Source organism: Lathamus discolor, chromosome 6 (assembly GCF_037157495.1).
Source record: "Lathamus discolor isolate bLatDis1 chromosome 6, bLatDis1.hap1, whole genome shotgun sequence".
Taxonomy (NCBI): Eukaryota; Metazoa; Chordata; class Aves; order Psittaciformes; family Psittacidae; genus Lathamus; species Lathamus discolor.
This window is the reverse complement of record NC_088889.1, coordinates 48756287-48772824: the sequence shown is the minus strand read 5'-3', so window position 1 is coordinate 48772824 and position 16538 is coordinate 48756287. Positions and strand designations below refer to the sequence as shown.

The following is a 16538-nucleotide window of genomic DNA, read 5'->3' as shown; positions in this document are numbered from 1 at the left end:
GCTAGTGAGGACAAGTAGAAGCTTGCAGGGCGCTCTCGCGCAGACAGTGATCTCAGCATTACAGCACAGCCAGTCCTCATCCAGGATCCTAGTGAGCTTTGTCTCCAGCACGCAGACCACCCACAACCCTGCAGATGGATCTGGGACTGGGAAAATTACCATTAACAACAAAGAGTTTTATTGTCAAACTGCGGGTGAATGCTGAAGCAAGCTGCTGTAGCTGCTCATTAAGCAAAAAGTTTCATGTCAACTACTTCTTATAATCTAGAGCCTTCACTTTCTTCAATACCTCAAAGTATTTCTTCAGTTCTTTGGATATTTACCATACACACACCCCCTTTCCCTTGTCTCATTCTGTAGTTAATCATGGCTAACAAACTGCCCCTATTCTGCTCCCTAAGCCTGGGTAAATACAGATCTTTCAGGGTCATATAGTGAAAAATGAGTCAGTAGATCTCAGCTGCTGTTTCCACACATGTGCTGGGAAGGCAAGTTCTGGTATTGAAGTCTTCTGGTGGGAAAGGACATGTTTCCATCTGTATAAACCTAGGAGATCTGTATCAAGTCTTTTGTGGGACTGGAAACTCACTGAAGGGAGTATCTGGTTCATCAGATCCATTTTAGAATGCTTCCCACACATCAGTGCAGTGTTTTAATAAAAGAGTACAGCTGAGTGCTTCATAGAATCATAGAATAGTTAGGGTTGGAAAGGACCTCAAGATCATCTAGTTCCAACCTCCCTGCCATGGGCAGGGACACCTCACACTAAACCATCCCACACAAGGCTTCATCCAACCTGGCCTTGAACACCGCCAGGGATGGAGCACTCACAACCTCTCTGGGCAACCCATTCCAGTGCCTCACCACCCTCACAGGAAAGAACTTCCTCCTTATATCCAATCTAAACTTCCCCTGTTTAAGCTTTAACCCGTTACCCCTTGTCCTATCACTACAGTCCCTGACGAAGAGTCCCTCCCCCGCATCCCTATAGGCCCCCTTTAGATACTGGAAGGCTGCTATGAGGTCTCCACGCAGCCTTCTCTTCTCCAGGCTGAACAGCCCCAACTTCCTCAGCCTGTCTTCATACGAGAGGTGCTCCAGTCCCCTGATCATCCTCGTGGCCCTCCTCTGGACTTGTTCCAACAGTTCCATGTCCTTTTTATGTTGAGGACACCAGAACTGCACACAATACTCCAGGTGAGGTCTCAAGAGATCAGAGTAGAGGGGCAGGATCACCTCCTTCGACCTGCTGGTCACGCTCCTTTTGATGCAGCCCAGGATACGGTTGGCTTTCTGGGCTGCGAGCGCACACTGAAGCCAGCTCATGTTCATTTTCTCATCGACCAGCACCCCCAAGTCCTTCTCTGCAGGGCTGCTCTTAATCTCTTCTTTGCCCAATCATGTTTTCTTCCATTCAAAGTGTCCCCAGAATACTATATATGCTTTAGGATTTTAGGGATGGCCTGGAAGAGACAGCTGCAGGCTTCAGGACCGCAGGACAGTATTCACGGTTAGAGGGAAGGGCAGGAGTAGCCAGCTCCAAGTGCACTATTTCAGCTGGGTGACCTGACAGACATTGCTGGTACCTCGGTCCAGGGACTCATCAGGAAGCCATGAACAGCTGATGAAGAGAACCTGCCCACAGGACAACCCCATCCCATGCTCTGCAAAGCCCATCATGTATCATTGTGTCACATGGGCGATTACATATACTCAGTGTTTTCAAAGCAGTTTCTTAAGATTTTGCCCTCTGGTGTAGGATTAGGGATGAAAAAAGATGAAAAGAAACCACACCAAAATGAGCAATGACAAAATATTTCTAGATAAAAATGAAAGCTGACAAGCATTCAAAAGAATTCTGACGTAACAGCAGGACACGTAGAAAGGTGGCACTGTTTGAAAACAGTTGTTTAACTGTCTAGACTGGAACAAGAAGCTATCAGAAATTCAATAGTGAAGTGCAGATTCTGCTATAAAGAACAACATGCCAGCTCCACTACATCTAAAAAACCACCCAAGAGCCAGAATTGGAAAGAAAACAGCAAGGAATTGTCACTGGATTAAAAGCCTGACAGATCACAGCAGCCCCAATAAAGCAGGGCACCCCTTTTTTAGCAGCCCTCATCAGGAACAGACTACAGGGCTGTGTGTCACCAGACTGTGTGCCTGACCTGAGCTGGTACCCCTGGTTGGCTGGGTTTTTTTTGTATTAACGAGTCTTCATCAGATGTTGTAAGTAAAACTGTTTCCAAGCTGCCAATCTTACAAAATTCATTTGGGATATGAAAATGATACTGAGATCCTTACAATTAATACATCAGGCCAAGCCCTGTCCACAGTTACACCTCTGCCTTTCCCTTCAGTTGACTACATGAGTGATAGTGGAGATTTTGGCCTTGCAATTACAACGGAGTAAACAGCAGTTTCTAATGAACAGCAGGAATATACTACCTTGCTTCAGCAAAGGCATTCACGCAAAATCCACAACCCTTATTTTAAGCAACTGGTAAGCAAATGCAGCTCCACACATACCAAATAGACTGGTTGAGATAGAAAGTATCATTTCAGGAACTTCTAAAGATCCTTAAGTCATGGGCTACAGCAACAGATGCAGCACAGCTGAGGCCCAGCATGAGCTTCACAGGTTCAGTGCTCCCTTACACCTCCTCGAAAGCAGCCACCTTAGACCTCCTCCTTCCACTTAGGGCAACTCACGAGAAATATCCACTAAGTTGTCTTGCATCATTTAAGCTTCTTCATTAAAATGTGTTCAGGCAGCAGGACAGCCTGATTGTATCTGCCATGGTAACAAGTGACTGACATGCATTTGTCTTCAGCTGCTTTGTTACCATTCTCACCATTTTGGTCATTTTTTCAGGCACTCAGAATTAACACAGAACCATGCTCACCAGCATGCTGAGCTCCAATTAGAAAAGCTCCTGAAACCACTGTTCAGCAAACTTTGTCCTAAGTTACTGACAGAAACAACTCTCACCTGGTAACACACCAAAACAGCTGCGTAACATAACATCTATGGAGATTATACTAATCTGAACACCTTGATAGCACTTCCAAGGAAACAGCAGGCGTGGCTCATTTTTCAGTGCATTCCTTTCCAGCATTACTTTGGCATAGAGATCACATGGTGACTAAGTTTTCAAATGCTTTGTTCTTCAGTCTGAGTATTCACATACTGTGTTTAATGGAATTCAAAACACTTCTAGTGAATGGGCAGAGGTGGAAGAGCTGTTCAAACAGGAAACTGACATTATCACAATCTCAAGCCATGACAAGACTGTCATAAGCAGCTTCTGAAAAGGCAATGCTTTGAGAAAATAGCCACAAAAGTATCTTATTTCTTCATTTTGCTGTGACACATCTGGGTATTTTCTTATATTCAGTATAGAAATTATTTAACCTTCTTGGCTTTGCATTACTATCAGAGTTTACATGTAGCTGTCCTGGGTTCAGCAGTAGCAGTCATTTTTCTCCTTCTTAGTAGCTGGTGCAGTGCTGTGTTTTTGACTTTCAGCCTGGGAGCAGCGCTGATAACACCGATGTTTTTAGTTGCTGCTCAGTAATATTCACTCTGACCAAGGACTTTCTGAGTCTCATGCTCTGCCAGGGAGGAGGGGAAGCTGGAAGGAAGCAGAGACAGGAACTGACCCAAACTAGCCAAAGAGGTATTCCATACCACAGCATGTCGTGCCCACTATATAAACTGGGGGCAGTTACCTGGAAGGGTTAGATCACTGCTCGGTCAGGCTGGGTATCAGTCAGCAGGTGGTGAGCGGTTGTATTCCCTTCCCTTGTTGTTTCTTTTATCGTTATTATCGTTGGTGGTAGCAGCAGTGGTTTGTGTTATACCTTAGTTACTGGACTGTTCTTACCTCAACCCGTGGGAGTTACATTCTTTTGATTCTCCTCCCCATCCCTCCAGGAGCGGGCTGGTGGCGGGGGGTGAGCTAATGGCTGCGTGGTTCTGGATTGCTGGCTGGGCTTAAACCACGACAGTAGCCAACCCTAATAATCAAGCATGAATTGCGATGCATATATCCTTTATGAATGCCTTTTGTGGCAACGCCATATAGCAATGATATTGTTTGTACTGTGGCAGTATTAAGGATTCCTAGTTAAGGCTCAAAGCCTCATTTTCCATGCATTTTTCCTTTAGCAGCACAAAATACTAAGAAAAAATGGGATGGGTGATGTGCAACACAACAATAAAAAAAGATGTATTTAAAAATGTGGCAATTGGAAATGTTCATTTTTGGTTTACAAAAACAACCTCCTTGCACCTGCCTGTTCTCATAGACAAGGAAACAGGATTTTTAATTTTGTTTCATACTCCAACATGGAAAGCACATCTCGTTTCTCTTCTTCAGAGACGATAAACAGGTTGCTTCTAGAGTGAACAACTCAGCCCAGTGTAAAGCAGACTTAGGGTGGGCAGAAATTAAGGTCATTCAGCAGTGAGCTTACAGGGCAGTACAGCTTTTTTTGAAGTATAAGCAAGTTCATTAAAGCTCCTGCTGTATTCACCTACAGGAGAAAAGTACAACTTTATGTAATTTTTCATTTATCAGCTATGTTTATTGGAATGGTAACAAGTTATTTTTAAAGTTCTCAAGTTCTCAGTCCTTAACTGCAGCTGATAAAGAAAGGAAATGCTCTTTTAAACAAGTCTGCATCAACAAACTTGCAAGAGAAACATTCCGTTCCACTCATTCTTGGCTTGATTTAAAGCAAATAAAAGAAAGCCCTTTGACCGTTATAGGGGAAATCACCTGCTGGTCATACCCTTCCAGGTTTTACATTCACACCACTCTAAGCCATGTGACAAAGGAAGGGGAAAAAAATAATTATTGGAGTTACATAGCCCAAATTTATTGAATATTTGCTCAAACACATTCTTTATAGAACTGTTCAGCTCACTTGGTTTTGGTGCTCCCAGGAAATATCATTAACAGATGCACTGAGCTGTAGTCACCAGTTAGGAATTGTGATGTACGAAAATCTTAAGCATGGGGTGGCAACCTCCTTCTGGCCAGATCTGTGTCTTGAATTTGGCTAGGCACCTTCCTTTCAAAAGATTCAATTTCTGTAAGTTGCTGCATCACATGTTAGTTAGAAGAGCCTTTTACATTTTGGTCTTTTTAAAACAGAAAACACTTCAAGTATTTGCATTTGAAGTTTTCAATACTGGAAACATTTAGTCCAGAGTGTTTGCAATAGGGTCTCTAATTTGTCACATGGTCTCTCTTCCAAATATTCCAGAACATTTAGTCTTCAGTTTTGGCTTCCATTTCCTCAGCATCATCATCCCCATCCACTTCAGCATTTTCCCTCTCCAGTCTTTCTAACTGCCTTGCAAGCTCAGTCTCATCTGTGTCAGTAACCACCTTGGGCTGAAAAAAACAAAAATAAATCAGAACACATGGTAAACTGTCATAAAGAAAACTTCATATATATTTGTAGACTCTGATTCTACATAAGGAGCAAGAGATAAAATATATACTAAAGTCACACAATAAAACCAGGAAAATTAGATTTTTTTTTTTTTGCCATTTGTTTAAAGAACACAAAGTTCAGGGGTTTTTAAAACCCTTTTGCTAAAATTCCTCCTAGCAGTACTAGTCTTGCTCTACTTTAAAAATGCTAAGAAATAACACTTTAGAATGAAATGTGTTCTTACCTCCATCTGCACATTAAAGACTCCTCTCTTCTCCTCAATTTTTTCTTTAATTACAGCCATGGCTTGATTCAGAACAGACAGCCCTTCAGTTCTCTCCAGTGTTGTAGTAGTCATCACATACCGAGGAGGAGCTATCAGATTAATCTATCACATTGTATGGATTTGAGGGAGAGGAATTAAAAAGCAAATTCAGTAATAAAACCAGAGAAAAACACCGAAAACAAAGCAAGCAACACTTCTCTGAATGTACAATTCACAGAAGAAAAAACATTTTCCCATTAGAAAAACCCTTTCTAGAAGTCTAAACAACATGGAGTGAAATAGCAGACAAGGAAATTGGTACAGCCTGCCAAAATCAGCATCAGGTATTTCTACATGGTGTGTTTATTTAGACAAATATTGTTAAGCGGAAAGAATATCCACTTTGCAGATCAGTAATACAGCCTATAACAAATTTTCAAGTGCAACCAGTACTTTTTAAAGAAGAGATGACTGAATAAAGAAACTTTTCCTTTTGTTACAAGAAACCAATATAAGAAATAATTTTCAAAGAAGAAGGAAGTTCAAGTTTTCTTGAAAACACTTATTCAGTAATACAATCAGTATCCTGAAATTGTTGGGGAAGAAGAATTAGGCTTGGGTACAGTAGCCATTCTACCAACAGTCAAACATATGAGAGTTGTCATATGTTTCTTCTTTTCTTACACAATCTTGTACCTGAAAATAAAATCTATTGCTCCCTACCTAAGGCTGCACTAAGGAACAGTAGGTATGCAGAGTGCAAATACTAGGCTTGAAAAATTGAACTAATCCATTGACAAGGGGCTTAGACTGGATGATCTCCAGGGGTCCCTTTCAACCTTAATGATTCTGTGAACAGAATAAATACAGCTTCTTGAACTTGGGAAGTCACAGCACAGCCACAGGAACAACTGTCAGCCCATAGCTGACAGGAAGTACATTACAGACCTGCTGGAGAAGAATCAGGAAGACAAGTACATGGCTTCTCAGCCTCAGCTATGTGACTGTGACAATGGCAACTGCATGCTGCTGGTACCTGAAGGCATTAGAAAACAGCTTTTAATTTCACTGCTAAAACAGACACTTACTTTAATGGGCATATTCTCCGTGGAACAGTTCAATCCTGCTCTCAAAGCTTCTTTTACTGCATCTATGCCTTCATAACCATAACAGGCCACCTCAATATCTAGGACAGACGAATACAAATAATAAAACTTAATAAATACATAAAACTAATAATAAAAAGTTACCAAAAGCTATAGAATCTTTAAAGTTTTTTAACATAAGCGTGGATAAAGCTTTTTACCATCCAGTGTTTATTCACAATGACAGCCTCAGTAGCTCTGAAAGCTGAGGAAGGTATTTCACTTTCCTGACTTGTAAGTTGAGGTGAAAAGACTTCATAAATTCTTTAGACATAATGCATTTTACATTGTGCTTTGAAAAGCCAAGATATAGAATTATATGCCTACCTTCACTTACCTCTCACCCAATAAATTCATCTGGAATAATTATGTATTTCACATAGAGGGATGAAGATACAAAAGCAATAAGTATCAGAGAAAATTAAAGATCAGGAAAAATGAACCTTGAAAAAGAGCACATCCACAAATTCACATAATTCTGTCAGCAATTAGAACAGAGGCATAGAGTCAGCACTTGAGGAGCACTGGATTTTTAATTTTTTAAAGGTAAATTATATTAATATATAATTAATAATTAGTAACATTAGGTACCTTTTTGTAGATACATTTTGTAGATGTTCGTAAATTAAAGCACAGGCTAATGCTGGCCATATCTATAATACCCTGATTAGTTTAGAAACAAAGATTTATTTACACATGTAACAATGGTGCAAGACTAAGCTACACATAGAATACTGTGTAGACTATTTTCACGTGTTCATGGACAAGTGGCCATGACATATGTTGTAGCCATGCTGACAGAAATCAATCATTCTGTTAGGGGATCAACAAATTTAAGATTTTGAATAATGAAAAAGAATATTGTGGATGCAGTAATAACTATAAAACATCTAAATTCACTGTTTGCCGGTGCAAGATGATAGACTGTATTATATATCAGGACAACTAGTTTGTCTACCAAAGAATCTGCAATTAAGGGGGAAAAAAAATAAAAGTCAAACCACCTTGCACTTTGGGACAGAAAACAGATGGATATTTTGCAAGCAATTCTTGATTAAGGTGTCTTAATTCTGAGCAGTTCCACTCAAATATCAGCATTACAAACCACTACATGGTTTGACTTAAGGATCAATATGTGTTCAATTAACATCTGGAAAAAACTCACCAGCTCGGATTTTGACTGCTTGAGGTGTCAGACGTCTGTTAATATTGTCAATCAATACACGTCTCTCTTCCTCTGTCAGATCTAGGCTATCCAGGATTGCAGGGTCTCTGAGCCAAGCAAAGCAACATTACAGAAGTCATACTGAAGTGGAATGCAACACAACATTAACTTTTGGTAGTATTTATATACTGGAAGCATTTAACAAAACAGGCAAGTAGTTTACTCAATCTGCTCCTGGAAGAAGAGGCCTGAAAGACTTTGTTTTAATCAAGAGGAATGACTTCTGTCTATATACGATACACAGAATGAGACAAATACCTAGTTGCCTTGTATTTATGTTCCCTCCAATGTGAAGATAAACCTCTATCACATGAAAAAGAATCCGTTATGAATCTGAGGTTTTTGAATCATTTCAGCATTTCGTTCAAATGCAAGATTCTTGCCATTCTGCAAAATAACCTGCTGGATCACAGACACTTATCTGCTGCCTGAATTCTTGGCTAAAGAAAGAATAAAGGTTTTTTAAATCACAAGCTAATAGTTTAAAATCCAGAGATCACAAGAGGCAAATGCCTCTGCTGCTTACCAATATAAATTAGCAGCTCGTATTTGGAGAAGTGGTGTCAATTTTCTACTGCTGTATTAATTTTAACCAAAATATATCTGAAACATAACCACAGAGCTCCTCACAAAAACTCTTCTTGTTTTTCAGAGACAAGAGCTGCAGTTCTCTGAAAAACAATACCAGACCACCTTTACTTCTACTAGCAGGCAAACATGAACTAAAATGGCCCAAAAACCAGAGGCAATATTGGAGGTTGGTCTCTGCTGCTAATAAAACATTATCATTCATGATTTTATATGCCAAACATAGATAGCAGAAGGGCTAAAAATAAGCAAAGAGAACCCAGAAATATGACATGTTTTACACATCAAAATATGGACCTGCATAGCAGAAGTGATTTATTGAATATGCAAATTCTGCTTCTTCATTTACAATCTATCCTGTTAAATCTTTGAGTTACTTTTGTCAGCATTATATATATAGCCTGTGTATAGGAGCATGAGAACAAATAAAAGTTGCAGGCCACTGTCAGAAATCTTAAGGCATTACTGGTGGAAACATGTTTGTGCTCCTCCAGGAACAGCAGATGAGCAACAAATGTCATGTGTGTTCAGGAATTTTTTCAAGTTAGAGAGAAGCTTAAACAGCCAGTGTAACTACAGTTTTTGTTCTTTTATTATGCAGGTGTTTAACTAAGTATTTAACAGTTACAGAACGATCAGTAATTCCTTCTGCAGCAATATGCCCAGATTTGCCCTTTACCAGTAAATTTGCTATCATTAGGAAATAATTACTATTCTGTAAAACAGAACACATTCAGTCTAAATGAAGGTAAAAGCTGCCTCTTTCCCAAAACCACAAGGATGGTTTTAAGCCTGTCAAAATGCTACCAAGTGCCCTGCTTCTTGAAATCCTGAGAAATCATAAAATTTTCCTACTGCCATCTAGTGTTCAACTCACATTCATCACTCAGGTTTACATGCTACAAAAGAGTAAAAGAGAGTGAAAAAATGTATTTTTGGATCACCAATTTCACAATAGATTCATAGAATATCAGGTTGGAAGGGACCTCAAGGATCACCTGCTCCAAACTTTCTTGGCAAACGTAACCTAGACTAGATCTCCCAGCATGCTAGGAATCTTTAGAGTGAAACCAAATGGGTTAATTCTGAAAGCAAACTAAAATATCAGACTCCATAAAAAAAAACCCCAACCAAACAAGCCATATATCTCAGTGCGTATTCCGTTAGCATCACAATTTCATAATAAAAATAGTGATGTTCATAATTCCATTTCTAAATTCATAGAATCATAGAATAGTTAGGGTTGGAAAGGACCTCAAGATCATCTAGTTCCAACCCCCCTGCCATGGGCAGGGACACCTCACACTAAACCATCCCGCACAAGGCTTCATCCAACCTGGCCTTGAACACCACCAGGGATGGAGCACTCAACCTCCCTGGGCTGCTGATCCCATTCTTTACGCTTGGAAGTGTAGAGAAGTAACAAGTCAGCTTGTCACATTTAAAAATGAAAAACTCTTCCTGTGCAGTGGAAGAGTGACAGCTTGAGCAGAAATGTCTTCAGACACAGCAAGATATTTTTGTTAGTATCTGCTTGGGACTAAGAATAGCCAAATTCTGACAGACAACCAAGTTCAGTGCTGCTGCTGCTTCTAGAAAGGCTCACCTGTAGCTATCAAAATGGCTCCAGTATTTGTAATCACATTTCTTTTATGCTTAAAACATATTATTCACCAATGCCTCAGTGTATCACCACAACACATTCATTTACTGCTTTTAAAACACTTGACATGCAAAGTGGCAGACTCAAAGACTAATAAAACCAAGTCAACTTTCAGCCTTCTTTCTCAAGAGCACTGGGAACTTGAAGAAAGCAGTAAGACAGAAAACCTACACACTAAGCAACTGGAAGATTGATGTCATGATTTACTAGGTCACTTGACCACTATGTTTTACACAGTGACTCCAGAAAAAAAAACACCAAACCCAAACAAAAAAACAAAACCACAAACAACACCACAAAAACAACCCCCCAAAGCAAAAGAACATTATGATGGATCTATTCCAAGAAATATTTATCTGCAATTTGAAATAAGCCCCCAGAAGTAGAAAAGATATCCTTACGAGACTGCATGCTTGAATGCATCATAAGCACCATATCCTGGTCTTTTGTACTTGTCATCAAATACCCAGGCAGTTCTCTGGAACAGACTCTCAAGCTGCTCATCCTTAGTGTATTCTAAGACTTCAGCAACATGGCGAAGGATGCTGTAAACCTGGAACACAAAAGGAGTGTTAAAAACAAACAATACCAAAACCAGGCAAAAATTTAGAATAAAAAGTAGCAGTTAAATGATAAGACTTCTACTTGGAAGTGTAAGACAGTAGTAAGGGTAGCAGTCAATACTTCAAGCTACCTGCATGACTTTTCACTAAAAGATGTCCCACTATGCTAAACCAGCATCTACTTTGGATTTCTGATCATTTCAATACATCCATTTACATCACAGATTTTCAACTAATGGCTTACTTGATCTGTTCTTTAATGAAGCAGCAGTTTACCGGAGCACTCATGGAGAGATGAACTGGTTAAATACATTTGCATGGGTAAATGAAAATGAGAGTATGCCCAACACATGAGAACAATACTTTTATTTTCATCTTATCTTACATCTGTGCATTTTGGTTGCTCAGGAAAGAAGCTGGAAATACACAGCGCCTGAATATAGCAAAGCAACTTACAGTTTTTGATTTTGTGAATTTGTCTTCACATTTGATTGCCTCCTCTGGAGAAACTCTTCTTTTCGACAAGTCGATATAACCTATTGGGGAAAACCATTTTAAAAGTGTCAGGCATTGTGCAAACTAAGTTTAACTGCTTCAAGAAAAATGCACCAAAGGACAAACACTCTGGCTCAGGATTTGCCCCTTGCCTACATTATCTCTTTATGTGGCTACAGAAAGTAACAAAGTGAAGCTGTAATTTGATCAAATTATGATCCAGATTAGGTGTCTGGGGTTCAGCAGTAGCAGTCATTTTTCTCCTTCTTAGTAGCTGGTGCAGCGCTGTGTTTTGACTTTCGGCCTGGGAACAGAGCTGATAACACAAAATGTTTTACTCTGACCGAGGACTTTCTGAGCCTCATGCTCTGCCAGGGACAAAGGGAGGCCAGGAGGAAGCAGAGACAGGACACCTGACCCAAGCTAGCCAAGAGGTATTCCATACCACAGCACATCATGCCCGGGATGTAACTGGGAGTTACCCGAAGGGCACGGGCTCTCTTCAAGGGGGTTGAACTTGTTCGGTGGTGGTATTGTATTCTCTTCTCTTGTTATTTTCCCTTATCATTATTATCATTGGTGGTAGCAGCAGTGGTTTGTGTTACACCTTAGTTACTGGGCTGTTCTTATCTCAACCCGTGGGAGTTATATTCTCTTGATTCTCCTCCCCATCCCTCCGGGAGCGGGGGTTTGGGAAGGAAAGAAAGAGGGAGAAAAGGGAGGGGGGAGTGAGTGGACGAGCTGTGTGGCTCGGTCTGAACCACGACATTAGGATATTAAGTTCACTGAACCATCTCTTAGCAAATTTGAAAAGGCCTCCACTTACTTCTCACAAACTACAAGCTCCCACAAAGATTCAGTAACAGACTACTATATGAATTCCAGATGTGTTTTTCCGTTAATATAAGAACTAAATTAATTTGTAAGAGGAATTATTCTTTCACTAGAGATGCTGAGAAACTTCTTTCACTTCAGATCTATCTGAAAAAAAGTTTGTCTTTCTTTGCTCTTTGCTTTTTTTTTTAATCCTGTCATCACTTAATCTCAGAGTTAACTGCAATTTCTGAAGTATTCTAGAAAAGCGCATCATTTGAGAAACATCATACCAACAGTCAGGTTTCTAGGAGATGTGCTCAGTGTTCACTTTTATTATTTCTTTATACCTGGTTATAGATTTTAAAGACTGCATGGAAGAGTATTAGCAAAATCCAAGAATATATTTTTATATAAGAAGTTTTATTCTTGCTCTTTACAGCAGTGCTAATGCTTTCTAGCTATAAAAGAACTGAAAAAGAGAGTAAGATGGTAACGCCAAGTGCTATGTACACAAATATATATATATTAAAAAAATCTTTAGAGTAAAAGATTCAAATGTTCAGAAGACAGACAATGACAAAGTTGCCTGTCCAATCTGAACTTGCAACCTACACAATTCATGTGCTACAATTACATACATGTCATCTATGCATTTATAGCCAAGATTAAAGACGTGTGAATGAACAGGATGGACTGTGAACATTAAATGTTCACCATTTAGATATTCATCTCTGTATCAGATAATCCCTCTCTTCAGTTAAGACTTAGAAAATCCTCATAGATATTACAAAAAATTCCACTTCACTATGGTTTGTTGATCAAACATTGAGCTGGTGAGGACCCACATAGGCAAATCGTTATTGATAAAATTGACCTTCATTAACCCAATTACCAATGGATACAGAGAAATGGAAGAACGATCAGATGGCACAATGATGATCCATTTTGCTTAAGCACCTTAAAAACCAGAATCCCTCACAAAACTAAAGAACACCTAAGCTGCCTAGTTTATCTGCACTTTTCTCTATGAAATCAATTTTGATACTGCCCACAATACCCCCAAATACCTTTCTCTTTGTCAACTCTTATGACCACGACACATTCATTCCTCCCGATGCGGATGAGTTTGTTTATGGAACGAATACGTCTTCTGGAAAGCTCGCTGAGAAGGATCATGCCCTCAATGTTGTTGTACTCCAGCAGGCTGACGTAGGCTCCCATTTCAGCAATGGACCGAACATTGACCATCACTACATCTTCCACCTCTGGAAATTTATGCTGGTAGAATCTACAGCTTAGTCCTGGCATTCTGGAATTTGAGAAGAAACAAAAGATTTTATTTCATAGTACATCACTGCCTTCTCCTACAAACATGGTAAAAAAATTAGCAAGGACTGGTAAGGACAGAGAGGAACACTGGCACAAAAATAATGCAAATTACAGTAAGGCTTGCGCAATTCAAACTTTGGTTTTAACAGAAATTAATCACAGAAAGGTTTGGGTTGGAAAGGACCTTAAGATTATCCAGTTCCAACCCCCCTGCCATGGGCAGGGATGCCTCACACTAGACCATGCTGTCCAAAGCCCTGTCCAACCTGGCCTTGAACACTGCCAGGGATGGAGCATTTACCACTTCTTTGGGCAACCTGTGACTCACCACCCTTGCAATAAGAAGCTTCTCTCTTACATCTAACTTGAACTTCCCCTGTTTAAGCCCATTACCCCTTGTCCTATTGCTACAGTCCCTCATGAAGAGTCCCTCTCTGGCATTAGGCCCCCTTCCGATACTGGAAGGCTGCTATGAGGTCCCCATGCAGCCTTCTCTTCTCCAGGCTGAACAGTCCCAACTTTCTCAGCGTGTCTTCTATACAGGAGGTGCTCCAGCCCCACCCATCGTCCTCGTGGCCCTCCTCTGGACTTGTTCCAACAGTTCCATGTCCTTTTTATGTTGAGGACACCAGAACTGCACACAGTACTCCAGGTGAGGTCTCACGAGAGCAGAGTAGAGGGGCAGAGGCATCTCCTTCGACCTGTTGGTCACGCTCCTTTTGATGCGGCCCAGGATATGGTTGGTTTCTGGGCTGTGAGCACACACTGAAGCTGACTCATGTTCAGCTTCCTGTCAACCAATATCCCTAAGTCCTTCTCCACAGGGCTGCTTTGAATAACTTCTCCACCCAAGCTGTAGCTGTGCCAGGGATGGACCCAACCCAGATGCAGGACCTTGCACTTTGTTTTATTGAACTTCATAAACAATAAATTAACTAGTATTTTAGTATTACTATGAACATTTGGTAAGATGCTAATTTTTTGCACTGAAAGTAGAGCTTGCTACCCAGACTTTATTATCGACTTCAACAGTTGTACTACCTACACATAGCACGCTGTAGCGCAGAGGCTTCAAGTGGTGAAAAGGTGGCACTGCACATCTTGCATTCATTAAATTCATGAGGCTGTGCAAAATTTTAAATCAGATTCTAACAACAAGAGAACACGGGCGAGAAGAAGCCTGCGGTGCTCCCAAAGGTATTTGGTAGCCATGGGTGCCCCATCCCTGGTAATGTTCACAGCCAGGGTGGATGGGGTTTGAGCATCCTGGTGTAGTGGAAGGTGTTCCTGACCATGGGAGGGGTTTGGAACTAGAGAATCTTAAGGTCCCTTCCAACCCAAACCATTCTAGGATGCTTTAATAAGACAGCATGCAAGAGGCTGAGAAAATAAAGAGGTAGAGTGAAGCTTCTGTAGTACTGAAAAGGAGCAGACTCTATACTCAAGATGACTTTCTAAATTCAACACAAGATTTTTAGAACAATCCTGCAAGACCTGCTCCAGAGGCTACCTATCAGCAAAGAAGCAAAGGCAATAATCAGAACAGAAGACAGACCTGGCCTGAAATGTCTGAAGCACTGAAAAATAAAAAAGCACCCCCCAACATATTGCTAGTCAGGAAAAGAAAAAACCCACACCTGAAAACCAAAACATGATTAATTCATATACATTTTAAAAGTACAAAACAGATACTTCCTAATCACACAGTGATAGGAAGAAATGCTTAAACGGCTTCATTTTCCTGATGATGGATCCACATACTCGTCACTGCTAACCAGCTTAGACTGATTCCTTTTGTCTGTGCCTAGAAGTTTCCTACAGTTTCCAACTGAAGCAGGAGTCTCGGATGCCAAATGTGTCACTCCTTCAGCAGACTTGTTTTATGCACCAGCTTGAAGTTTTATTCTTGCTCTTTACAGCAGTGCTAATGCTTTCTAGCTATAAAAGAACTGAAAAAGAGAGTAAGATGGTAACGCCAAGTGCTATGTACACAAAAGATTGTGTCCATCCTTATTTCCATTCTTAACTTTCAGAGAAGAGTAATACAGGCTAGTAAAGGATTATAAAAAGTCCTCTAAAAGTTTCATGTAACTGGAAGAACTGGAAGAACTCCTAAGGTTAAAAATAAAAACTTAACCTCTCGTTTTTCTAGACCATTTCATGCAGTTTAGCTCAATCCTACATGTCTACTTATAAGATACTTAATAAAGACAGACTGCAAAGCAACAAGCCCCAGCGACAAGCAAGAATGGACAACCACCGTTCCTTACACACAGGATTTTACTCCTCTCTCCACAGACACAGCTTTTCATTCTGTCTTTCTGTGGAAGACTCTCGGGAGCAACACATGGTGCCCACAGCGCCATGCTGGAAATCCTCTTTCCAAGACGCTAAAACGCCTCAGCAAAGGTTTAGATCCCCGCTGCTGCGCTGGTCTCTGCGGAAACTGACCATCGACCCATGGTCCCGGCCGCTGGGCCGCCGCTGACACAGGCAATGCCCAGCCACGGCTGCAGAGCGGCGCGCCGGCCCCCAGGGCCGCCCACAGCCGCTGGCGGGCCGGGAACAGCCCAGCTCTACCACAGCGACAGAGCCGGCTACCCCCCCCCCCCCCCCCCCCCCCCCCCCCTTCCCGGGAGGGCGGCCACGCCAGCTGGAAAGCTCGCAGCTGCCGCACCGGTCCCTCCCGCCCCGCCCGGGCCCAAGCGCTCGGGCCCAGCCCGCAGCCGCGCCGGGTGCCCGACCCCGCGGTGCCTGCCGGAAGGAGGCGAGGCTAAGCGGGATGAGGCCACTACCTGGCAGCCCTGGAGGGGTCCCGCTCTCCGCTCGCGGCCCGGGGTCTGGCGCTGGTCCCGCTCCTGCCTCAGCGTGCACCCGGCCGCCGCCAGCACCGCCCCACTGCGCAAGCGCCAACCCACCCTGCTCCCGCGCCTCCGCACGCGATAGGCCAGCGCTGCTTCCCCCGGCGGCCATAGAGTCTCCACGCCGAGGCAGAAAG

General features: G+C 41.7%; 1 protein-coding gene across 1 annotated transcript; it reads right to left on the bottom strand.

Annotated features, from left to right (window-relative positions):
• Positions 1 to 4862: 4862 nt before the first annotated feature.
• On the bottom strand, positions 4863 to 16519 carry EIF2S1 (eukaryotic translation initiation factor 2 subunit alpha). The gene is made up of 8 exons (XM_065686707.1): positions 16336 to 16519; positions 13279 to 13520; positions 11357 to 11436; positions 10739 to 10890; positions 8027 to 8133; positions 6805 to 6902; positions 5696 to 5839; positions 4863 to 5408 (listed from the first exon to the last, which is right to left on the bottom strand). The coding sequence occupies exons 2-8, from the start codon at positions 13517 to 13519 to the stop codon at positions 5283 to 5285; spliced, it is 948 nt and encodes a 315-aa protein (XP_065542779.1). The 5' UTR covers position 13520; positions 16336 to 16519; the 3' UTR covers positions 4863 to 5282.
• Between the last annotated feature and the right edge of the window lie 19 nt (positions 16520 to 16538).